This window comes from Lepidothrix coronata, unplaced genomic scaffold, assembly GCF_001604755.1.
Source record: "Lepidothrix coronata isolate B3197 unplaced genomic scaffold, Lepidothrix_coronata-1.0 Scaffold12, whole genome shotgun sequence".
Lineage (NCBI taxonomy): Eukaryota > Metazoa > Chordata > Aves > Passeriformes > Pipridae > Lepidothrix > Lepidothrix coronata.
Window position 1 is genome coordinate 522,932 of NW_016690192.1, and position 25,948 is coordinate 548,879.

The window sequence follows — 25,948 nt, forward strand, 5'->3', positions numbered from 1 at the left end:
CGTGTGCCATTCCAGCACAGCCCAAGATTCCATCAGCAAAAGCTGGAATACCATGCAGTGCAGTATTACAGATCAGCTGGCCAAGCAGGACCAGATGGCAACACCATGTCAAGGACAACAAACAGTTATTAAGTTGTCAGACTCTGAACCAAAGTCAGCCTGAGCTGCTGAGTTCGTGCCATTTCTGTGCACAATTCCCAGGAATAAGCTGTCTCAAAGGACACTGCAGAAAGGCTCCTGGAGAGGACACTTGAACAACTCTCTGTGGGCCACAGGGTGTCCCCCGAGGAGCCCCAGTGCCACAGGAGCTGGGCTGACAGCACTTGGGATTTTGTACTGGGATGGGGATCACCAGGGACGATTCCCCTGCCACTCCCTGGTTTAGACGAACCCAGCAGGCTTTATTTCTGAGTGTGTGTGGGAAGGACCAGCGTAACCATTTTAAGAAACCTTTAATTATTGCTGCATTTGTTCAAAACAGGAACATGTTCAGAACGTTCAGCTGTGACTCGCTCCTGTAGTTCCACAAATGCAGCATTCAGTTTAATATGTGAGACTCATAACCAGCTCACACAGTGCAATAGTTCACTTCAGTTTGAAGAAAAAAAAAATTCTGCTGGAAGCACAGGCAAGTAGCAGTGTCAATTTTTCATTAACCTACAGCCACTGTCTCTGTAGACTTACAGCTATAAGTAAGATTACTGTTATAAATTCTTCTGGTCCCTAAGGGGGGGGGGGACAAAAAACTTCTCAAAACTTTTAAGGTCATTAAAAAAAATCCACCTTTAAATTGGAGGTAGTTTCAGTTTACTTTCATATTTCAAAATCAAATCTTAGCTTCAGCCTCACATCAAAGCAGAAATGTCAGTCGCTTTGTTTCTACATCTCCTGTGAAAGAAGTTCCAGCTTATACATGAGCTGAATGCCAAGTAAATAGATTTTCCTTGGGAACAAAGGCACCTTTTTTTTTTTTTTGGTTTGTTTTAAACATATGTAAATAGAGTCCCAGAAGCTGAGCTGCCTGTCACTTCAACCAGGTTTACACTCATGTCACTCCAGCTGGTTATTTCTGACCGCCCTTAGGTCACGACTGCAGAAGTTTCCCTCCCCACTCCTCCACACAGTCATCTCCAGCAGCCGCTCATGCCCTTTCCTTCCAGTCCCACACCTCAGCAAAGGGGAAACAGATTAATATGGATTCTTTTTTTTGCTAGTTCCTTATTCTTTCGGGTTTGTTTGTGGTTTTTTTGGTTTTTGTTTTTAAACTCTAGTTACAGAATCCCAGAAATACTTTGGCCCTGTGAATACTTTGGGCCTCTGTCACAGACACCAAGATGGTTCTGAGATCTCTTGGCAGAGCAGAGCAGGTACCTGGATACCACCAGTGACCAGTCGGGGCTGTGCCTACACACCAGGCATTTATTAAAGACTGATGGCACCTATTGGTTCATGGTCAAGATTATGGGGGCAGGGAAGAAACAGGAAGGGATTGATAGAAAAATGACTTTTTGTTGTTTTGGGTTTTTTTTACAGGAAGGCACCATCAGCCTTGAGATTTCTCTTTTCAGTACCAGGCATTTAAAGAGTGCAGAGTTATTTTCCCCAAAGCCAGGGGACACCAAAGAGGAGTATGATCCCTTCACACACCCATCTTCTAGTACTCTTTTTTCTTTTTTTTTAATTTAAACTAGCAGATCAATGCAAAATTGAGCACTTAATGCTTGTCATTTCCAAGTGGTTCGGGTTATATCTTAATCTTGAGCACTTGTTTTGGGTGTAATACTGGGTAGCACCAAGGGATGCATCACTTTAAAGGCTCTGCATAAGCCGCAATTAAGGAAAATCCTCAAGCACACGAGAAACCTCAATTTTGATTGGCCACGTTCCCGTAACTTATTGATAATTCAAATCACTCGAGTATTATTCAGTGTTTTCCTTCTCCCTGCTTTTTTTTATCTCTTGACAAGTTTACAAAGAGAAGAATGGAGCTGAGCTGAGCTGCATTACATCCAATATGCTGCCTACACAAATGCCAGAGAAGCTAAATGAACCCCAGAACATATGGCACTCTGCTGACAGAGCTCCGAAACTGGTTCTGCATGAGCAACAAGGAACATCTTGAAGCGCACAAGACATATGTGTTTTAGGAAGAAGATTGAAGTGTTTCATAATAAAACAGGACAAAGTGAAATACAAGTGCTGTATAAAATTTTAATTAAAAACTGGTTTTACCCCTCAACGTGAATATACAATATGTTTCCCAGATGGATTTCATATTTAAGTATTATCCAAACCAAAAACATAAATGAGACAAATAAAGCCTTCAGAAATGGCACAGAGGCTAAAATGTATGTAAACACTAGATGACTGTGGTGAAAACAAGGCAGGCAGGGAAAGCAACCTATTAGCAAGTGTTTACTACTGGAGTACTGAATGAAACAGTTCCTACAACTATAGTCTTAGTACAACACAATTAGCTAAACATTCAAAAATTCAAGTCAGTGTAACAATACAAACACAAGCAGTAGAATTCACCACCGTTCAGTGACGTAAATGGTGCTTTTGTTACTCATGAGTTTCACAGGTTATTTTCTACACCGATAATTCATGGTATAGAAATGCATAATTCATGGCATACCAAGCATCAAACACTCTCAGCATCTCCCTTGCTCTCAGCCTCCCACCCCACTCTATGTGAAGCTCTGTTCACTCCATGGCATCAGCTCTACAGGGTTACCCAAACACCTTCTTATCAACCAAGAGGGGGGATGTTTTGCAACAGCAAACTTCTTTCCTTGGAGAGGTGAGAAGGTGGCTCAGATCACCACTTCTCAGGCTGCAGAGTTCTCTCTGCTAGGTCAGAAGCAATCACCCAGAATTGAAGGGAAATACACATGAAGAAAAAGCACAATCTCCACATAGATCAAGCAAAGGGAAAGATTACAGTTCCTTTATGTTGCCATCCAGACAAATTATCACCACACTTCAGAGAATTTCTCACTGAAGACAAACTGGGAACAAACTGCATGTCTTTGGCAAGCCAACACTGATAAAAGGAGCTACAGCCACATCTTTTACGGGCTTTGGTTGATGTTATTTTGAATTCCATGGGGAAAGCAGCAGAAACCAATGCAATCAAGGAGGCTTGTGCCTAATAGTTCACTGTGTAATAGAAACAGGACTATCAGGTGTTCTCAATCACTTCTCACAATGCTGGTTTATTTGCTGAAACTGAAAGGAACTGGGCAAAGACCAGTTCTCTGCTGCTACCAGAGACCATCATTTAAGCCAGACATCCCTCCTGTCAGTGAGGTAGCTCATCAAGATCAGCCACAGAAGTGCTGTTCTCTCTTAGCTTCAAGTGCTTTCACTGGAACCAAGAGGCTAAATTTCATTGATTCAAAAGTTTCCTCAAATTCCTTGATTACTAAACAAATCTCTTGAGATATTTTCAGCATCCTGATAATGAACACCCCACAACTACTGAAGTAATAACACCATGACCTTTCCTATGACCCAGAGATTCTGCATTACCAGATTTATACAGTAAGTGACCATTGCTAAATGGCTGAGAATTTCGTTGCATAGCTCAGTTGTTTCAGAAAAGATTTCAAGCTTAAAAATTAGGAAGAGAAGAATTATATACTAATTTATTCGTTGCATACAGACTGAAAAAGCAGAGATTCCTTCCAACTTACTTTCTCTGACAAACCTATAGCACAACACACAAAATTTTCCACTGACACGTTGCTCACACCATTGCATCCCTTGTTCCCGGGTAGAGGATGAGAACAAACCCTCATGTTAACAGAGAGATGTTAATAGTGCTGAGTAGTACACGTAGCAAACAGCACTAAGATATCAGGATGAAATAAATAATTTATAGTTAACCCCCCCTCCATATCATAAGAGCAATCAGTATGAGTATATGAACCCAGATCATGCAGGAGACAGAAGTTGAGCAAGATACCAACTGTAAAGATTAGCTCCTAAAAGCACATTAGTAAAGCAGTTCATTATCTTTTTCGGCCCTCTGATCAGGATAGAAATCTATTAAATCTGATTAAGACTTGTTTAATAATTGTCTGATTAAAACATAATAAACCTGGGAAAATTAAAATAAAGCCTTTTTAGTAACCTGGAGATGAGATGGGACTTCTCAGCCAGGCTTCCATAAAATAATTTCTTTAACATTCACCTCAGGATCCCAAAGCACTTCACAGTCATTTAATTAAGCTTCAACAGAGCACAAACTCCCTATTTTACAGCTGAGGTAACAATGAGAGGGAGTTTGGAAAAGACTATTTAATACTGAGCAGAGCTAAATGTTCTGTTATTTTACCCCAAAAATAGATTCCCAACACCTACAGGTAGATTTCTTTCTCCTCCCACAATTTTGTCAGCATCTGAAGTAACAGTAAAATTCAAACGTGATGCACAACCTAAAGAACAGCCCTTGTCACTTCCCAAGCCGCTCAGCATTGGAGTATACACACTGTTTCCCATCTATCTTACAAAGCTGTTCCCACTACTCCAGCAATCCCTATGCCTCTTGTCCCCAGTGGACCAATTTAAGCTTCTCTTCAGTTGAAAACTTAGATAAGGCAAATCATTAAAGTGTTTGACATTTCTGCCTTTAATCCACAACAGGTCAATGACCGAGTGATTTCCAAAGCAACTACTACTCAGCAAAGGATTTGCATTTCTACTGAAGGCAGGCAAGTCGTTTGCCTAAAGCCACCCCAAGATCCTAAACTATACCAAGTCAGTCACAGGAGAGATGGAAGGGAACAAGTAGAAAGCAGGGTCTGACTTATTAAAATGACAGTGATAAAATTTTGCACTGGTTGCATCCTGCAAGCATCACTGTATGCTGAACAGCATTTGGTGAGAATGCTCATGGGTTGTTATAAGTTGGGGAGGGCAAGAGAAAGACACAGACTCTACAGAAAAACACTAATTCGCTCTTAATCTAGCCCATTATTTCTAGATTTGAGTAGGCAGCTTTCCTTTAGGAGGCAAAATGACAGGGGTGGAATTCTGCCATCCCACTGTCACTAACAACTTTGTGGATGGCAAAAGATAAGGAATGAGCATAGAAAACGCTATTTAAAGCTCCACTTAGGAACCTAGAAATTTGCATTTGATAGGAGGGATTTAAATTGTATTAGAAGGCAAGGTGCACTAAACAATTACAGTTTATTACTGTGTTGGTTCACTGCCTGAACCTTCACTTATCACATGCTGCAGTAGCACAGGAACAGCCGTGCTCGTGTGTGTGTATTAATGGCAGGGTTAGCTCAGCAAACAGGGAAGGGGCCAAGTGCTTCTGAAAACAAAGTGGCTTGCAGATTTTATGGACAGATTGGAGTAATTTGGGTCTTAAGTCACATTTCAGGGAAAAGTTTTCCATCAACCAAACTGGATTTCCAGCACAGCACTTGGAAGAGAACACTCTTTGCTGTATCACGGCGTATAAGCTGTGGAATGACTGACCCAAGAGAGAAACATATCCTGCAGCAGCTGATTCAGAGAGACATTATACACACCATCTCCCCTCACAGCTGGACCAGGGCCAAACATAGAGTCTGTCTGCTTCATTTGTTGTTATGTTGCATAAGAAGGCTACCCTGAGAATATTCCTACTGGTCAAAATTCAATAGATGACACTATTTTCTCCCATCTATTTTTTACCTTTGCTGAAAATGTTTTCATCTTTGATGAAAACCGAAAGTTGACATATTACTATATGCTTCCTTTCTTTAGTTAGGGGAATTAAACAGATACACCCCAGATTCTCCTATGGACCCCTTGAGAACACTACTCTGCTTTTTCGCAGTGGCCTCCAACCTTCCTCATCTCCTCCTTATGTCTCGAATTCATGGCAACCTGTGTCCTTACTCATCCATACAAAAAAAACCCCCAAAACAAAGCTTCAGCATTCAGGTTTTCTTGCACATCAAACAAACAGGGACTAAAATCTGATGGATTACTGGGGAAGGAAAAATCGAACAGGTTTTCTATGTCACAGAACTAGATTAGGTCAAAGGGGAGCAGCCAATCTTCAGAAGACTGTAACTTCTACTTGACTGTGAGACTGGGAAGGGAATACACAGAGAATATTGAATCAAACTGCAGGATACCATAAGACTAACACTGAATATTACAGCTCAAACACAAACAGGAAACTGCAACAACCTTTAGATTTTAATAGATTACTTTTAAACCAAAAGCTTGGAAAGTATCTCTCAGAATCTGCCCTACCTGTTTAGGATCCATTTCAATATACCTTTCCTGAACAGCAAGAAAACTATTCCTTTATGGACCAATAGGGGATCACAGGAATAGGCCCATGAACACCAGGTACTGGTAGAACAACACTCCATGGCCACCAGGGGCACAGCTTGGGGAAGTTTTACTTTTCACTTCATAGAATGACTCCACACTTCTCCACAGCATAAGACTGTGCAACTAATGCCCTTTGAAAGCACTAATGTGCTAGATGGCATCAGGGACAGGAAGTTATCAGTGTTAATCCACTTCAACTGCTTTAACAGTTACAAGGAATAGAAATGTCTATATGTGAGACACTTCCTCTGAGAGTCCCCTTTCCTGAAACAGAAGCACACAGCCTTTCAACGTGCCTTCCCACCAGCATAATTGCTCACCAACTGCTTTCTCAAATCAATTATGTTGTCTCAGCATTAAAGGACGGAAGGCAGAGTAGACCAACTTTTTGTTTATCTAGGCATGCTGGCAGGTTACAGTCATATGTTCTGCCATCTGTACTCCCAGCTTTATCCTTTATCCAATCAAACAGGTAAAATGGCATCGGAGAAACTGAATCTGTTCGCTCAGACAGGGAAGGAGCCAGAACAGGCATTTGTTTTTTCCCCCATTCTGAAAGGAAGCGGGAGATGGACACTCTTGCCCTTTTAAAACATTCTGCTTTTCAAGAGATGGGCAATTTGCCCTGGTCTGCTAATGTGGGATCTGCTCAATGCAAGGCTGAAAAGGTTCCATCCCCAGGGAAAGCATCGAACTGCTGATGAACATTTGGTGGCCTTTAGCAAAAACGAAGCGATTTCTGCCAACAGGATCCCAGCAGACTGGGAAGGACAGGCTCCAAATTAGGTGGGATTGTGATGCAGGAATTTCAGAAGGCCTGTACAGAACACAAGTAGCTTGCTCACTAGCTCTAGTCTTTCCCCCTGCACACTCCTTTGTTATTCATAATTTTTAAAATTACAGGTAAATTGGCAAATGTCATGGCTGCATTCAGGACAACCTGGAAACTTTCAAATGCAAAGGGTGTGTGAAGATGACCTTTCATCTGATACAAAGACTGCTGGGCTGGGTGGGTTTCTTTTAAAATTTCACAGTATTAGAATATTTGTTGCTAAAGGTGCTTGAAACCACTTCAAAAACATGCCTTTAGGTCCTACAGTACCAGCGTTTCTGCCCTTCTCCAAAATAAACAATTCAAAGGCAATCTTCTAGAACACAATTCCCTTTGTCCCACATGGGTCGCTTTTAAAACACCACTCACATTCACCCTCCCCTTTAGACCCCCTCTCTGACCACTAGCATTGGTTGTTTCTTCAATCAATTCTGTTTATGTTACTAAATAGTTTTAGTTATTTAATAAGAACTGGCTGCAGCTGAAACCTGAGTTGATGTCAGACAGGAATGTCCAGCAGACCTATTAATCTTCAAATGACTCTGTTTTCATAGTCTCAAAGGAACAATACCATCTTGCTTAACCATAGAGGGGCTTGATTTTTTGTTCCTTTGTTTTGGGGGGTGGATGTTAATGTCAACACAGGCCAAAACCCCATTTTTCCAACCATATGCCCAACCATAATGGCACCTTAAAAATAGAGTAAAAATATTCTTATATAAAAATAGGTTTAGTTACAAATGTGAACACTGCGTACTGTGCATTTTCAGGTGAGTTGCTATCAGGAATGTGTTTTTTGGTCTGAAACAGTGCCAGCAACTTTTTGGTACATGTTTTTGTATATTTTTCCGAGGCTCTCTTCAAAGATCGCTCTGTGAGGCTTGTCTTTGTACACAGCTGCACGACTGGACCAGTATTCACCATTATCCAAGTGAACAGGAGCGTTCTGCTGCACTGGTGAACTGTCAAAGGAAAGAAGATAAGAAACAAGACATGGAAGAGGAATCAGAGGCACAAAACCGGCAGAAATACAAATGCAGAGCTGCTAAGCACATATTACCTTGTACAAACTGAAACAAAAACTGCACTGCAGCTACCTCTAAGAAATGGGAACCACAAGTTATTCATTCACACAAATTCTCCCCCACTTACCTGACTATGCTTTATAAAGCCTCCCAAACAGAAAGAGAATTAATTTTCTGAGAACATGCAGTAATTTTGCTGTATTTTTGCAGGCTGTGTGACTAGGCAAGAGCAACACAGTAGGATTTTTGTGTCCTTTGAAGGTTAAATTGTAACCACAAGGAGCTATTTCAATATGAAGACAATCTATCAGGGGTATATTAAATTACCATGGTTGCAGCTGTAAAGTGCTCTATCGGAAGCGTCTTGGAATAAGTATTCTACCAAATACATTATGATATAGTGGCAATCAAGTGTTCCTTCCACACCCCATCTTCTGTGTCACTGTTTTAATACTAAACACAAATACAGGCTCATCTTTCAGTTGCTCTGAGAAATTATTTCCTAGACCCATGAAGTGAAATTTATACTCTGAAAGTCATTACAAAACACTGACAACTCCGAAGCGTTCGTATCTAAGCATCATGACTATTTGCCTCCTCTTGATACTTTCAAAACAAAGGATTGTGTCATATAATTAAATGAGCAATTTCCTTGTAATAAAGCATGAAACAAGTAGCTCAAAAATCATCAGCAAAAAATGACTACTGAGGTGACATATTTCATGTCTGCTCAGAGATTTAGGCACTGAAGACACTTAAAAATTAGGACTGAGTTATCTTCAGCCTTTTGCAAATGTTCTCAGTTTGGGAAATGAAATTGGAAGTGTGAAGCTTACAGTGACCATCTTCACTCAGGAAATGGATTACATTTTACAGGGAAGCTTTACAGTTTCTTATATACATATAATTTATTAATGATAGTGTCTTTTATGCTCAAAGCAGTACTTAAAACTTTGTCCTCAAGTTAATATCAGCCCACATATGTGACAAAATTGAAAGAAACCTTATGCCAAAGGACCCACGAATACATTTGTACCTCACTGCATCAAAACACAAGGTTTTCACTTCAAGAATGGAAAACAGTGAGGGAAGAAGAGGAAAATATAAGATTAGTTTTCTAAATTCATATCCCTGACTTTCCACTGTCCCATGAAAAGCAAAAGAAGGAATAGCTTTTGCTTTTATATTTCTTACATTTAAATAGTAGGGTGATGCCAACCTATACCAATGAAAACAACAAGACTTGTGTGTGGTTCCAATACTAAAAAGGGAGAAAGGCCACTTTCACACTTATTTAAAAAATCTCCAACATTTAAAGTCAGTCAATATCATGAAGCAAATTAAAACTGTTTATCGTCCCAAGTCAACTGTGCTTCACAGTTTGGACACAAAGAAACCAACACACCAATCAGTAAAATCAATACAGAAGTTATACAGGCCTATGTGAAATGCAGACAAGTCAATACCCTGGGGACTCATCAACAACTGAAGTTTCACCTCCTCCTTTCTGCAGTTCATGGTACCTCACTTCTGATGGAGAATTCTGAGGCCAGCAAGTAAGCACAGCACTAGGAGTGGCACTTGTAACTGGACAACAAACAGCTCTGACACTCTTTTCCTTGGAATCCATTTCCTGCAGGCAGCCTTGTGTTTGCCTTTTCTTCTCCTAAAAGCTGAATGTACTTAGAGACACTCAAACTCCAACCACTGCAGTAAAGGAAAGACTCAAAACCCAACAGTAACTTCCACAAGTTCCTTATTCTGGTACTGACAAAGACTTACAAGAAAACATAAACTTAATTTTCCCTTCTCTTTTGGGAGGGATGTGTTTGTATGTGTTTCCATTAGCCAGTCCCTGTGCATGAGATACCTGGCACTGGTGTGGACAAAGATACAGCCAAGCTAGGGAAGAGTCTTCCTGTCTCAGCTGGAAACCAGCTGACGACCTGAGCTAAGCAATCTGGGAATTACACTCACAAATCATATTAACAGCAGGATTTCTGCACGCAACTCCCTGCTCTGAAATACCTGTCATATGCTTTTGTTCCCTCATACATCTCCTTTAAGAGTCCCAGAAGTTCTTTTCTGAGTGAATCATATACTAAATATTTCACAAAACACAGACCTTTTCCTTACTCCCAGTGGTTTTCAATCATCCATCTACTTTACTGCCAAAATTTGGTCGACAGTACCATGTCCTTCCATGAACTCTGTCTCTGTCCTTGTATCCTGTTTATGAGCACTGTGGCAAAGACTCAGCAATCAGACTGTCCTCGAGGCCTTTTATGTCTCATCCCCAGTGCTGCCGGCCTCTAAACCCAAGGAGCAATCCTTTCCCAACTTGAGTGCCACATTTCATATCCCATCACTTCAGGATTCTGTAGTATTAGGGTTTGTTTTTCATTTTTTCATGGTCTGCAGTTTCAGCATCAATCTCAAAGTCCCAAAGCTGCCTCAAAACAAAAACTTGCACTTTCTCTCTCACAAACACATCCTACACAATTTAATTGCACCAGCTGTCAGGACAAAGGAAAAGGGAGCAAAAAGGCTACACGTAGAATACGGGAGTGAGCACAGGTACAGGGATACACAACTGCAGCAGCAGCTTCACATGTATATGAAAATCTCAGTGACTAGATCCCTTGCACAGAGGTGATTACAAACCACAGGAACTGCAAAAACAGCCAGCAAGTCATAAATGAACTTTTTGGAGCTTACAAACTGCAAGTAGAAGTTCACTAGGATGCCCATATTGAAATACCCTCCTTTCAGTGGTATTACAGTGGTGGTTTGGGACGCCTTCGTTACAAAACACTGTGTCACATTTAATTATCAAAATAAAACCTTTTCTTTCCTAATGGCAACACCTCTCAAATACAGCACCGCAGTTCTAGGATTTCTCCCTTAATATAAAAAAAACCCAGAAAAGCCATAGGAGCCCAGAAAAGATTTACATTACTTAGTATCTTTCCTCAAAACAAGTACTGAAAACATTGTACAAAATACTGTGTGCACACACAGAGAACATCAATATTGATAACTTCTGCTACAGAAGTTGTCAAAATCAATTCAGCGTTTTATAATATTGAAATGAAACCCTAGTCATGTATGTGAGTAGTACATATAGTAATTAACCCAAATAAACCAGGTTTTTAAGACCTCAAGTTTCCAAGACAGCTTCTGAAATAACATGCTGAATCACTAAACTATGGTATATAAATTTAATGTGTTTTTTGAAAATGCTTTTTTCCACATATGAGTTTAAAAAAAGAGAAAAAAAAAAGGAACTAACCAAAGCAACAGCCTCAAACCATATTAATAAATAAGCTTCAATTTCTTTTTGCACTCCTATAGTTTAAAAAAAATAACCAAATAACCAATTGATTATTTTAAAAGTGACACTTGCTCTCTGGTTGATAAAAGCCCAAAACTACTGCCCAAGAATCACTTTTATAACCAAGTCCAGTTCCAAAATCAGTGTTTTATGAAGACTATATTGGCTTAGGCACTTACAGTGCCAAAACAACATCAGAGGCATAATTATATTTAACTGCATTTTGCTTTTAGGTGAAAAAGCTTGGTATGACTAACTCCTACAGAAGCCTTTTCCTTGTGCAATATATGACAGACTAAAATGGGAAGAGAAATTTTTAGCTACATTTAAAGGGCAATATTGAGTATGACTGTTCTGTCTTGGTCAGAGAAAAACTCCATACCTGCTCTGCAGTTCACTCATGGATAAGGGTGCATTATGTGAAGATTCTCTTGTCTTAGTCACGTCTCCTTTTGATGAGTTACTCTCATCCTAAAAAAACAAACAAACCAAAACCAAAAAAACCCAGAAATCAAATTCTCATTACCTTGGTTTCTGATTACAATGATCTCATTTCAAAAATACTTTCTTTCCATTTAGAAGACTATTAAAGTAACTTACATTTCTTGGGGGAGAAAGGGACAAAGTGTAATGAGCCAAATGCCATTTGTGAACACTTTTAATTAAGTTCAGTACAATTCAGCTAATAATTTTAAGGTAATAAACTGGAAAGAATTTCTAGACAGTGTAGATCTAGAGTACTATGCAGACAGCACAAGCTTCAATAACCCCCAACAAACATGTTGATAAAATGTTATGAAACCTACTGCCTACTGCTTTACTTTCGCTTCTTGCAGAAAAGGGGAAAAAGAACCTAAAACTTATTATGATTCATAATGAGCTCTCATTATCCATTTCATGCATTTTACCAGACAGAAGCATTTTACACATCTGAATACTTCGATTCCATACACAGGACTGAGTACACGCCTATTCAACTTCAAAAAATATCTGATACCCTTAATGACCCTTCAGTGGTATTCTTAGGAGTTGTTCTGATGCAGTCTTACCTTCCAAATGATATCTAGACATTAATTAACCCAGATTTGCCCTCTTAAGTAAGGGAGAAACAAAACACCTCACATGGAGGGAGCCAGTTGCTCACCCCAGATGGGATGGTAGAAATTCCACCACACACAACCACGTTCACTCTACTCTGAAGAGCAAAGACCCTACTTAAGAGGTGATACTAAGTGATGCTTTCAGCAGAAGCCAACTGCTGTAAGGATTAGTAAACAAAGTCATCTTTCATGCTATAGGAGAAATAATTGGAAAAAAGACTGTGCAGTAAAAATAATCACACTTGCTGGTAACACAGAACTGGGAGAAAAGACAATAAATATAGCAGTAGATGCAGAGCAAGCTGAACAGCAGGTGTATGGATGAGGAAAAACCTCAGAGAATTTATTGTGGTGAAATACAAGGTAATAAGTGTGTTTGTAAACAGGAAAGCTCTCTTCCTTCAGCAGTCACAGACTACAAAGCACTGAAGAGGAAATGGGGTACAGTGGTAAATAAAACTCTGCAGCATTTGCCAGAGGCAAATTATGTTCAGGAAAGCAAAAAAAGATGGAAACATTACGGTACTGTCAGAATGTCACAGCAGAAAGCTACAGTGGACACCCTAAGGAATCTGCAGCAGAGCTCCAGTCACACTATTTTTACAGAACACTATGAAAATGAAATTTCGGAAGACACAGCTGGGTACTTTGGGGAATGACTATTTAGAATTAGGATCTTTGGAATGAAACAGAATAAGAGATACTTTTTAACCTTTCAAAGTTTGGAAAAGGCTCTGGATTGGAGTCAAAATCTGCTCACCACTTTGTGAGCACACTTGCTTTACTATTCACTCACTTTAAAAATGACCCATTTACCTCATCCACCCACTGTGCACCAACGCAGCCTAGATTTTGGGCCATCTGGGAAGCACAACCAATCCTGGTGTATTTTACAGTACTCACTGCAAGGAGAACTGATATTTTTGTCTATTTTTTTTAATCGGGTCAGTCGCTGTTAGCACAGCGCTCACAAGTCAGCTGTACACAACTATCAAACACCACAAGACTTCTCTGTAGCATCCTTTTGCTCAGTGGAAGAAAATGGAGTGAGATATACAGTCCTTTACCAGCATTGCTCTGAGCAGATTGGTAATTAAAGACCCAACACCCTAACAGCTGGATTTTTTAGGGCAGAAACCAACACATTGTCTGCAAAGTCGTGTGCATTTGTGCAGTACTGCAGTAACGAGTGGATTGCTGCGTTATGTGTAAGTCACTCTAGAGTAGAACTTTTAAAGGATATAAGCAAAAAAAGTAAATAGGAAAAAATGATTGAATTCTCCTTTACCCATTATATTTCACAGTCTTTTTAACTGTATGGAGAGACCATGTAACCAACCATCCAACTCTCGTAACAAACTAGTAAATCTTTTATCATAAAGTCATGGTCTGCTGTTCAAGGAAAGTAGTCAAGGACCACTGGAGATAGTTCAGGCTGTGCAAACTTTCATTAAAGGTAGGTGCTGGACTGTCATGAAATCCAATTTGTTATCTTAAGTTCATTGAAACATCAGAGAAGCATTTTACATGACTTGTACCTATTCTGAAATGTGATGGGCATCTTCTGTTTGAGAGGCAGCAGCTCACAAAATCATAACATTCATATACAAACTCAGGGAGGTACAGCAAGAACTAGATCAAACAGTCTTAGTATGCATGAGAAAAGGTTTTTCTGACTTTAAAACAAAACCCACAACTAAGCTAAAAATGAAGATTGGACAGAAAGGAGAAAATAATCAGATGAGGTGAGAACGAGGTGAGACAAGGAGCTGCCCAACATGGCTAAATCTGGGGACATGATAATTTCACCAGAGCTCCTAATCATAATCTTACCTAGCTCTCATCCTTACATCCTTTTTATCTTACCTGTCTTTCACCTCACCTCACACTGAAGACCCTAAGTTCCCTGCAGATGAACAATGTTGTTATTCAGTTGGTACAATGCGTTGGCTTGCGCTGTGCCACAACCGCGCTTCTCAAAATCACAACAGGAAAAGTTTTTGTCTGTCTTAAACCACACTTCAAAATTCCATCAAGGGCAAAATATTCTGATCCCATGTGTAATCTCATTAGATAAAGAGCTCTGTTCATTGAAAGCCAGGTAATTAGGGAAAAAAACCACACATCTGAAGAATAATATTAGCTCTATAAACAGCTGGATACAAGCAGCTGCTGATGTGCAGCTGCACAACATGTTTAACCTTTTTTTTGCTTAAATTGGAAGTGGAGAACCAGATATAAAAAAATAAAACCAAATGTAACTGTCCTCAATAACCCATGAGAGGTACCAGTTGCCCATAAAGGCTACACGTAAGGAGGCTGCTGAAATCAGTGTGAAATAGTTGAGCTCACACACCAAATCCGTATTTCTACAATCAAGGCTGTCTCAAAGGACAACATTATAACAAATCCAAGACTGTAGGCACAGTTTTCTTCCTCAGTCATTTTGGAGAAAAGAAAGAATTGAGTTTGCAGTCTTACTTACAAATATTAGGCGCTGCCTAGCACTGTGTGTCCTTAAAATATTTTTCACTCTTTTATGGATCTCATCTCCATTTGCTGGTGAAGGCCAACCAGAGCTAAACCTGCAAGAAGAAAAACAAAGAGAAGAAATATTTTCTTGCTGAAAAGCTCAAACATGCTTTCGACTCAGATTTCCTTTTTTTTTTTTTTTTTTGTAATTATGAAGCATGTATTACTTCCTCCTATTTGGAACATGCACAGTGTTTAGATTTGATTCTTTCTCTCCTCTGGGGTACAAGTAAAGAAACATTTCAAAGCATTGCATAAACAGTATGCAGCCACAACACCAACAGAAGATGCAAAACACGGAAAATGTTGATAGTTTTGTAACTTGAGTATTGTCCCTACAGAACAGAAAAGCTACACTATTCCCAGTGATCAGGTTTCATTTTCCTCTCTTTAAAGGAAGTATTGCACACATGGAATTATTTTCACTGGAAAAAATCAACAGGAAGATAACCCTGGTGTGTGCAAATTGGAAAACACATGGAGTTAGAGAACAGCAAATTCAACGTCTTTATTTCATAAGAGGGACTACATTTTAAGTTGCTTTTTTACATTAAAAAGCAGGTTGCTTCCTTGGTATGAGTAACTTGAAACTAACAGCTACTTTTAGATTTTACCCTTTTATGTTTTGGATCACATTTTTTTGCCATTTACTAAAAAAAATCCCCTCATCCTTCTCAAGAAGTTCAGAACATGCCAGAAATTTCATATCAATAGTTAATCTCAGTCTGTTAAGGGAGGCAAATAATATTTTAAGAACAGAATCATCTACACACCAACCACGTGTTAGTACGTTAAAAAATGTATTTAAAAAAAAAGGGACATCAATATAAGGAAAGAATTATTGGGGAAAAGTTATTAAATGTTTACTTACTCAATCTCATCACAATGGATAGAAACTGGGTGCCAAATGAAGATTGTGCACCTTCATTTCAGTGTTTCCTAACCTCTGAGAACTTCAATTTGCACCAAGAAAATAAAAACTCATGATATGGTATCATCATATGAACAGGGGTCACTGGGCAAGCTGAGAGCCATGCCACTGCAATCCCAACTCATGGAACAGCAGCCAACAGCAGGGCAGAGCTGCCATACCCTCAGTGGACCAGCAGCACCAGGAACAGCAACAATACTTTGACAGCTGCCTTCACAAATTTAATGCAGTGGAGAAACATCATGACCCTGAACCCTGAGATTCCACAGTGGGCTCTGAGCGGGTTTGTAGGACTGGGACTGCAAGTCCTCCTGCCCTCTCCTCTCCAGTTTATCACATTCCCTGTGTTATCCAGTCTATCACTCTCAAATCCCCAGTCTGATCGTGCCTGGCTTAGTTCACCTTCACCAAACCTCCAGAAATTTCAACACAGCTAAAGAACTGTACAGCTCCTTCCAAAAAGAAGAAACCAAGTATACACACAGAAAGCTTCAGTACAAAACAGTAGCCTGGCAGTGTTAAAATTAATGGAAGCAGGATACTGAAAATGGGAAGTGCCAGGCTGCCTTGAAGGTTACAGGAAGGGCACAGAACTCTTTGCTATCCTTTGGATCAGCCCTTCTATTATGAGAGAGATAGACTGAAATATTAGTAGACAGTGACCAGTTCTCTGCTTTTGAGTAATTTTCTTCTATTTTCTTCTATCTTCTTCTATCTAATCAACTTATTTAGATGCACTTTTTGTTGCTTATCTTTCCAAAATATCTCTCTCGGTTCTAAACAGCCCCAGTATTTTCAGCTTATCTATAAATTTCTTTAAATCAAATCACCTATTCGTGAATGTTTCTATTTTTCTTCAAGAATGGGTGCCAAGAAATGACACAATATTGAAAGGACAAAACATATAATCCATTGGGGGATGTATTTCCATATTTCTAATGATTTTAACAGTTATCTTGGGACCATTACAGGCAAGAATCTTCACAAGACTGGTCATAACACTTGTATTGGCATCCTGAGCATTTACAATTAATTTCAAGCCCAGGAGCATGTATGGCAAATCCACACTGCACAATTGTCTTGCACACTAGAATCCAGTGATTTGTTGCACTGAAAGACCTCACATAACATTTTCTAAATGAAAGTAAAATGGTTTGTGGATTTTGTTAAGAGGAGAAAAGCATGGCCTTTAAAGAAACAGAAGTGTGAGTCCCTTAAGCAGGCAGGAACATTCATTTCCCCAATGCAGTCAAACCCAGTTTGATGTACTGCATTACAATGCATGTGCTCTATCACCACCTGTGCTTTGGTAAAAAAAAAAACTTTCTTTTTTTTTTTTTTTCAAAGAACAGAGGTAAAGGAAAGGGGCAGGAGAGGTATTATCATCTTATGACTTCCCATTAGGATTTACAACATTTACTGATATTAAAGGACTTCTGAAATCTATGTTTAAAAATGTGCATCCTAGATGCAGTAAGAGTGAGACATTTCCCATTTGACAAATAAAAGATAGACTCATGAAGTCATGGCATTTTCTCTTATTTATACAGCAGCTGCTCTTCTTCCAACATTCAGGTGGCTGGCTCTGAGAAGTTGGAATATATTGCCTTTGGGAAATAAATTTTATGAAATTCTTATGTAAGATTTCAGATCATTGTTATTAACCTTAAATTTACAAATATCCTTGGAGGTAAATGTATTTACCTGCAATGTAAAAGAAAACCCAGCTAGCTATTGTATTCACTTAGAAAATACACGGCCATGTCTGCAAGAAGAAGAAGATTTAAGTACTTAATTCGTGAACTATTAAATTTCTTTCTCCAGGTGATTTTACTGATCAATCCACTAGTGTGCGCTGTGGTATAACAAACGTTGGCCACTCACACAAACTTCATTTACCAAAAAAAAAAAAAAAATAAAATCAAAAGCTTAAGGGTGATTAAAAACGGTATTAGCTTCTTTTTAATTAGCTTTTCTAGTATTTTATTGTCTAATTTTAGTAACAACTATAGAGTCTAATCCACGTTTAAAGTATAATGTTAATATTTACACCAACCGAAACGCAAACTAAAATAAAATCATGCCTAAAATGTAACAACTATAATCTGAAGTGAAACCTTTTTATGATATTCTAACTCTCCTATTGGAAATACTTTATAAAACAGGCTTTATAGCACAGCTTCTTGGAGTATAAATAAAGGGATTCCATTTGCCCAAAATCACCAGTAACGACCCTTTAAAATGACTAGCTACTTATTTATGTGATTAAGGTGTCACTACCATATTGCAGTGATGAAAGGAAAGTCATTTCATTTCAATGACTGTTTGTCCTGATAAACGAAATAAACTTCTACAGCTGTATTCTTTGTCATACTTTCAATTTTCCCTGGGACTTGCAAACATTCTGCAGTTACATCAGTTTAAATTGTTTATTGATTCCAATAGATTGTATAAACACTTTGGAAATATAGCTCAGTGACCTAGAAAAAGCCAGATCAATCAGAGAACTTTTCAAGATTAATTTCAAAGATGTTGTGTTGAATCTGATCAAGGAAACAGAACCATTTTCCCTTGTAATGTGACTAAAGGCATTTATTTTCTTTTATGAGATAAGGATTTTTTTTTAAGGTCATACAGACAACATCTACCATGATGAAAAAAAGAAAAGAAACCAGGCAGACAGTGTAGATTTTGTGCTAAAGATTATTTTCATGTATAATTTTATCCATTAGGATGAAATACTCCATTAGAAATACAAACAGGATACATCCACCCATGCACTCTACTCAAACAGCGGCTCGCAAACTCGAGAGCTGTAATAAATAGGAACTTTTAAATGTCAGACAATCCAATCATCCACTTGCACACAGCAAAAACATTAATATCACATTTCAGCAGGAGATACTAATACATTTCATATCAGCAGAATTAATGCAAAATCCTGCTGCAGAACATTTGCAATGCCTATCGTGACCCCTTCCCCCACCATGGCACGTCCTCGCCTCGTGAACAATTCGGTGCATGTGGCCTCCACGAAGAATTCATCAGCTTCAAAGACACAGACTTCATGCTGAGCAAAACCACACACAAGGACAAACTATCAGAGGGCGGAAATCAATGAAGTCCTGTAGTACCAGATTCACAAATGGAGACAACGCTACTGTAATGGGGGGGAAGAGGGAGAAAGAGCTCTTAAAGCTCCTGAAAGTATCTGCAACAACTTATACATGGAACAGGAGAGAGTCTCAACAAAGCCAAATATATTTGATTCTGAAATAAAAAAAACCCTCTCCCAGATTTTGTGTCTATGCAGGCATTTATTCAGCATTCACAGTAAGGAAAGAAGTTGCTTTATTCTCATTTAAGAGGACATGAAGTGGTAATTCAGTACGATGGACTTAGTTTGCAGTGTATACTAGTCTGTATGGAGGCACAATAGGAAAGCTGGGCTACATTTAAAGAGTTTTTCTGGGCAGTTTAGTCAAGGACAGTTTTGTTTTGCTTTTCCTTAAAATGACCAATGGCTATGCAACTTAGTGCAGATGCAGCTCTGAAGTGTTTTAGAGACTATCTTGGTATATACCAGCCTGAACTGTAATGAAGTTATACCAACACAATCCCCCGACATTCTCACAATATTTGCAGTGGAGGAGGGAGGATGCTTCACAAGGGCATAATATTACTATGGAGCAGAAACAACTACACACAGCCAAGGCCTTAAATCAAAGCACAGAAGCCTAAATATTTGGAAGCAGAAGCTGACAGCTTAGCTGTGTACCAATTTGCTCTCCCTCTTCAGTAAGAAATGAAAAAAAAGGTAAAAATTTCCCATGTTTTCTATGTAGTTTTTCTTACTTTCAAAAGCCCTGTTTACAATTGGGCCTTGAAGCCTAGTGACAAATTCAGTGTTGAGTTCTTAAATTAGTAAATGCTTTCTTTTCTCTCCTTTTCATACCCAGCCCTTATACATCATCCTCATGGAAAAAGTGAAACTTAAATGGCAGACAGCTTCCGAGATTTCAATGAAAGTCAATACTCCAGCTGAGTAGTTGCCCCCAAAAGGTTGAAGCCATTCAGGTACTAAATCATTAGCATGTCACAAATTGGCTGCACCTCCTTATGCTCTTTGGAAGCTTTTCCATTACCTTCTATCTTTTCTGAATTTATTAATTTATACACAAAATGGCTTTGACAGCAATCAATTTTAAATTTACTTACTGCTGCAGCAAAACCAACCAATGAAGATGACAAATAGTACAGATGTTAGTCAAAAATATGAAACAAGGCTCAGGTACTGCTCAGTTTTGCAGAATATAGTATGAAATAACTGATTTTCAAGTGCTGATTCCAGAAGCTAACTTAAAGAATACAAAATAAGTCAACTTCCCCAAGAGGTGAGATTGATAAACCCAAACCATACAAGGACAACCTTCCTACCAAACTGAATTCCAAAAATCAGAAATAATTACTTTTAAATGGCTAGAAATAGACAGGAAACCTAGTTTGCAGCCTCTCCCCAGAGCAAGCTTTTTTCCTAAAAAGTCTGCAATGTTTTTCAGTGTTCTACCTTGTAGTAGAAAGTTCTCAGCACTGAAAACATACACTCTCACAGAAGCAAACCCTGTCTTAGGATGCATGCCAGCCTCTAAAGGCGAACTACCTGTGTCTGGATTTTGCTGTGCAACAAAACTAACCCCCAAGATCCTGGCATGACACATTTCAAGATCACTGATTCTGATAACTGGAATTTTCAAGGACTTCATGTAGGATCTAATATTTCATTAATATCTGTTATCTATCATTATATCTATCATTAGCAATATCTAACTTCATGCTGCTCTTTCCCTACTACTTTGAAAAAGATAATATAAAAATATGGTAGTTAAACAATAGAGGAATATTACAGAAGGGCATCTGATCCAGACAGTTAACCTCTCTCTCACTTCAAAGAGAACTTAGGTTTTTGTTAGATTTTATAGTAGGTAAGATCACATAGCAGCAGCATAACCAGGAGAACATGAAAAAAGATATCAAGCTGTACTTCAGTCTGGAAACAAAAGCAAAAGCGTGCTCCTTCCAGAGTAGGAAAAAGAATCCTTTGATCCCAAATGCATGAGAAGTAGCTTTGCCTCTCACATAACAGAAATAGTCAAATACTCCTATGATTGTTGTGGTCTCTTGAGAAAAGGATTTCTCTTGTGCCAGCACACAGCTCTGCTCAAAGGACTTCTTGACCTTACAGAATCCATCTCACTATTTCTCCTTTCCTTTATGAAAGGTACTTTGCTGCAGGTTTCAGTGCTGCAGGGAAGGCTTAGCTTGTAAGTCCCCAAGAAAAACACCATCTTCTAGGAATGCATGAGGAGGGATGTGCACGACGAAAGCAAGGACTGGACTCAAATGCTGCTTTCCTGAAGCAGCACTGAGACAACAGAGTACTAATGCTCTTTCCCAAGGCATTCAGGATGCTCACCCCTGCACAAGAGGCCACTGATCTCTGCACAACCAACCAGACTGGGGGGGGCAAGTCACCTGCCTTGACACACTGCTGGTCACACACGAGGGCAGGAACTCCAGGGTGTGTATGTGCCACTGGTCTGCACAGGAGCTACAACCCAAAAATCGCAGAATCACAGAGTATTTGGGGTTGGAAAGGACCTCTGGTTGTATGGCCACATCATTCTGTTGAGTGTCAGCTTTCAGCATCAGCAAATGGTTTCCTTAAGTGATGTAAATAATGTAAAAATAAAGTATGAAAAATAAATATGCAAAACTTTTCTGTCTGGTTCAGTAGTAAATCAGTTCTGCTTCTGTCTCAAACCCAGTGGGGAAAAGGGAAGAGGATTGATTTGTGGTGTCTCCGGCAGGCTCATAGAAAAAGGACTGAAAACTGCCAGAAAGGATACAAAGGGGCTCAGGGGAGCATAAGGAAGACCACAATTTCTGTACCACTAAAAAGTATTGCAGTGGCTTAAGAACTACAGAGCAGGGCTCTGGAAAGTACTCCTAAGGCAGACATCACTTCACACTACTTTTTAGAAAAAGAAAGGGAAAAGAGGGAACTAAAGGTCAAGGTGGGGAGTCAAGTTTCATATTGACTGTGGATTGACTAGCATTAAAAAAAATAGCCTGGATGTGCTAAGCAATTTGTCTTTGTAATTCAAAATAAAACTGAGGAAATAAACACCAAATGCTGTGAGATAAGGCTCCATATTCTTTCAATTACACTAACACTGATATACTTTCAGTACTGCTGATTTTTCCTGTATTTCTATGATCTGAACAGCAGTGTTTGCATGCATTTCCAAACACTGACCTCTGAACCATGTTTGTCATTCCAAGTATAACTCTCAATACACAATCAGCTAAAACCATTGTTATCTCAGCAGCATGAAACAGAGATCAAAATTTTTAGACTATGCCCTTTATTTCTCATTTTGAATTTTTTTCTGATGACAGAAGTAAATGGTTACATCTTTTACATAAAGAGATGTTACAGCTCAGATGAGCTGAGAACATTTGCTCTAATAAGAAGAAAAAACATAATTTCACAAGATCAGAAATCTCTTCCGGAGAGGGGCTCATAAAGAGAAAAAGCAAGAACATTCAGACAAGTTCAAGATTAACTTGCAGATGACTAAATTACTATGCATGTAACAGCAGCTCATAACACACAAGGCTTTCCTGCTATCAACAGAAGGCGCCCCATCAGCTTTAAATAAAATGTGTATATAATTTAGCCCCAACCCCTCCATAAGGAATCCAGCTGAAGAAAAGGATAAAAAAGTCACCATGACAGTATCTCTTCCCCAGATATGGGTAACTAATGCACAAACATTGTCAGAAGAGAGTGGGGAGGCAGACAAGATGACAAAGGAACCTCCTCCAAACCCCAGATACATCCTAATCTCCGCAAAGCACTTCTCAAGACACACTATTACACAGAACAACTAACAAACAAGTTTTCAAGCAGAGGAAGATGTTAAAACACCATCTTGATCTTTGTGAGTATTAAAAATTCAGTCCCCACCTGCCATCTGTCATTTTTCTTTTTAAAGAAAAAACTGAGACAGTTTTTCTATTTTGAAAACAAGCATTGGGCTGTGTGTAGGCTGTAAAATGCACCCTGCAAGCACTGACTACCTGGGGTACCAATGGCAACAGGGATCAAACAGAGAATGAACCAGCCACCAAAGTACATCTTCAGCATTTAGGACAAGACATCAGTTTAATCCTTAGTTTCTCCCAATTATTATATGTATTTGCTTACTCAGGCCCAGCTTTGTACACAGTTTTTCTGCTCCCACAAAGCAAAACCCGTAACTTACTCACTGAATTTACAAGAGAAGCACCAAGTACACCTTCTACTCAGCAGGAGGTAGGGAATACTCTCCTTGAAGGACTGCAGGGCTTAAGCATTGAACCATCTGTTGCTTTTTGATAATTCTTCCATTCCACTCTCATAAGACACTGAAGCTGTGAAGTGTGCCCAAAATATTAATCCAGGGATGGAAATCCACAGAACTAAGGGCTATTAGAAACTGTCTCCAACCCAACCCCACTGGGGTCAGCGGAGACTGCTAAGAAAACTAATTTAAATATAGCAATTAATGTACACACAATTGCTGCAGAGGCCCACGCTTCAATTCAAACAAAACAAAATCTTAGGATGTCAATAAAGCAAAAAGATTGGAATATAATACACTGAGTAGATTAAAGCTGCCCAAGCATGTTATGCACACTAGTCACACTCTGAGTACAGCACAGCCAACGAGTACGTGCTTACAAACACTAGTCCTAAGTCAGAAGGGAAAAAGGTTTCCAAGTACCTCCTGTAAAACCTACTTGACATGTATCTGTATTTACATTCCTGAGATACTAATTGCCTCTGAAACACTGATGATTTGAGTATTCTCTGTTTCAGATGGACATTGGCAGCATGAAATCTGGGGTGTCATTGTTACAGAGATTTTCACTGCCACGTTATTAGGATTGTAATCATTAGGCAGAGAGGTGATGGCAAACACATGACCTGAGGAAAAGTCAAACAACATCATTATTGCAGATGATTTTTCAGTCCCTTCAGCCCACACACCTCCACACATGCAAACTATAGACGTGCAAGTACTGTTATCATCTGTTCACATTAATAATTCCAGAATTTCATAAACAAAACCAGGTCATTACCTTTCCCTTAGAGAAGACCGATGCAGCACAGAACTCGGGGAATGCTCCTGAAATGCAGGAGGTGCTGAACGCTCTAATGAACCAGCAGAATGGGACTGTCTGTTGGGTGGACCTGAGAGCTCATCCTCATTGCAAACAACACAACCGTCCAAGTCTTTTCTACGAGCAGATTTTGCCTGAAAAATACCCCGCCAAGCTAAAATTTATTATGAGTACAGTTTTTGTGTTTTTATTTCTCAACTCAAAAGGTTAAAGGTTGTACATACACTCAGGAATATCTGTCTGCTGGCGAAAGAACAAGGACCCTCATTTCATACAAAGAGCCCTAGACTAAAGTAATCAACAAGTGTCAGAGGAATCTGTTGGTAACTAACACACCATCTTATGGCAAAGTCTGCTGTAACAGCCCTTTTATCACCTTTTATGACTGCAGAGTTTAAAGGCTTACCCTTTCCAGGAATCACAGATTCAGAATAATGCCTGAGAGTCTGAACAACTCAAATCTTAGACTCCTCCTCACTCTGAGATCTCTCATTCTTAAGACTTTTTTTTTCTCAGAATTTGCTGTTCCTCGAGGGAAGACTCAGGCCCATCTACTCATCTTATACTCACTCTTCACTATACTAGTTAAACCTTTCATAGTTCCTCTTAACCTGAAACACATCACTAAAATGTTGCCATGGATTACTCCCCTTTTCCCTGGCATGGAGACTTTTACAGAAGCACTTTCCCAAAGCTGAGGGAAAAAACCAAAACCAGATCAACAATAATAAGGTTATTCATTAGCTCTTTCCAGGCTGCAGGGCTTTTTTTTCCTCAATTTTGGGAAACAGCTCCTCTAAAACAAAGCTATATTATATTTCTGTCAAGAGAAAGATACATTCTCTTCAAACCTGGTTTTGTGAGAATCACAAGTGATTGGTGGCATCAAGAACATGATGAATTAACCTGTAGCTCAGCTATCTTCTGCATTCTCCAATGACTGCTCCTACAATCTACTTTCCCACTGGATGGCAAAGGAGGTGGGGAGGGGCAGAGGGATGGGGGTGATAATGTGACCTTAAAATAAAAAAAGGAAGAGATATTTAGCATATTTAGTAGAAATTCTCTATTTTCTTTACTGTTTCTCATTTACAGCCATGGAACAATCCAGAAGTGGCACAATATATTAGACTCACATGGTACACGAAACTTGGTAATCCTTGGTAATAAAAGTTTAGAGTCTGAAAGTGCATTTAACATATATCAAGGTTTATCCTTATAATTCCCCTTCTTTCCTCCTCCCTGTTATCACCAGTTTTCCCAGTCATTAGGAAATCTATTAGGGCATACATAATTAAATGCCTAAACCCACAATTTCTACAGGAACACAGGCAAAAAAACAACTAAATGAGGATGTAAGGAATAAAGCCCACCAAAACCCAAAAGAACCTTGGCATTAATCTTCAGATCCTTTTAATACACAAAGAAGCTAAAATCTGAAAAAGAAAGGATAAGAAATAACACAACTGGCTTGCCAGTTCTACCAGTGCTACCTTTCCATACAATTCCAGAAGGAAGAATGCTCTCAGAATGACTGGGAAGGCAAATGCAAAGTGCATTTAAAGACTCTTCTATGGCCTTGTTGCAAGCCTTAATGCCAAGGAAAACCAAGTTCTG

The 25,948-nt window shown here is 39.2% G+C and overlaps 1 protein-coding gene across 5 annotated transcripts in view; it reads right to left on the reverse strand.

The window, feature by feature from the left end:
- Positions 1–5,694: 5,694 nt before the first annotated feature.
- The window catches only part of SPATA6 (spermatogenesis associated 6), a 40,040-nt gene continuing 19,786 nt past the window's right edge, over positions 5,695–25,948 (reverse strand). For 2 of the 5 annotated variants that reach the window (XM_017805588.1, XM_017805587.1), the window contains exons 10-14: positions 25,238–25,348; positions 24,290–24,465; positions 15,125–15,224; positions 11,922–12,010; positions 5,695–8,142 (exon numbers count right to left, since the gene is read on the reverse strand). In XM_017805588.1, coding sequence (XP_017661077.1) covers positions 7,962–8,142; positions 11,922–12,010; positions 15,125–15,224; positions 24,290–24,465; positions 25,238–25,348 — 657 coding nt within the window. In that variant the 3' untranslated portion in view covers positions 5,695–7,961. Of the gene's footprint in view, positions 8,143–11,921; positions 12,011–14,505; positions 14,546–15,124; positions 15,225–17,806; positions 17,868–24,289; positions 24,466–25,237; positions 25,349–25,948 lie in introns of those variants that run through there. The other 3 variants (XR_001873253.1, XM_017805589.1, XM_017805590.1) reach the window with 3 other exon arrangements.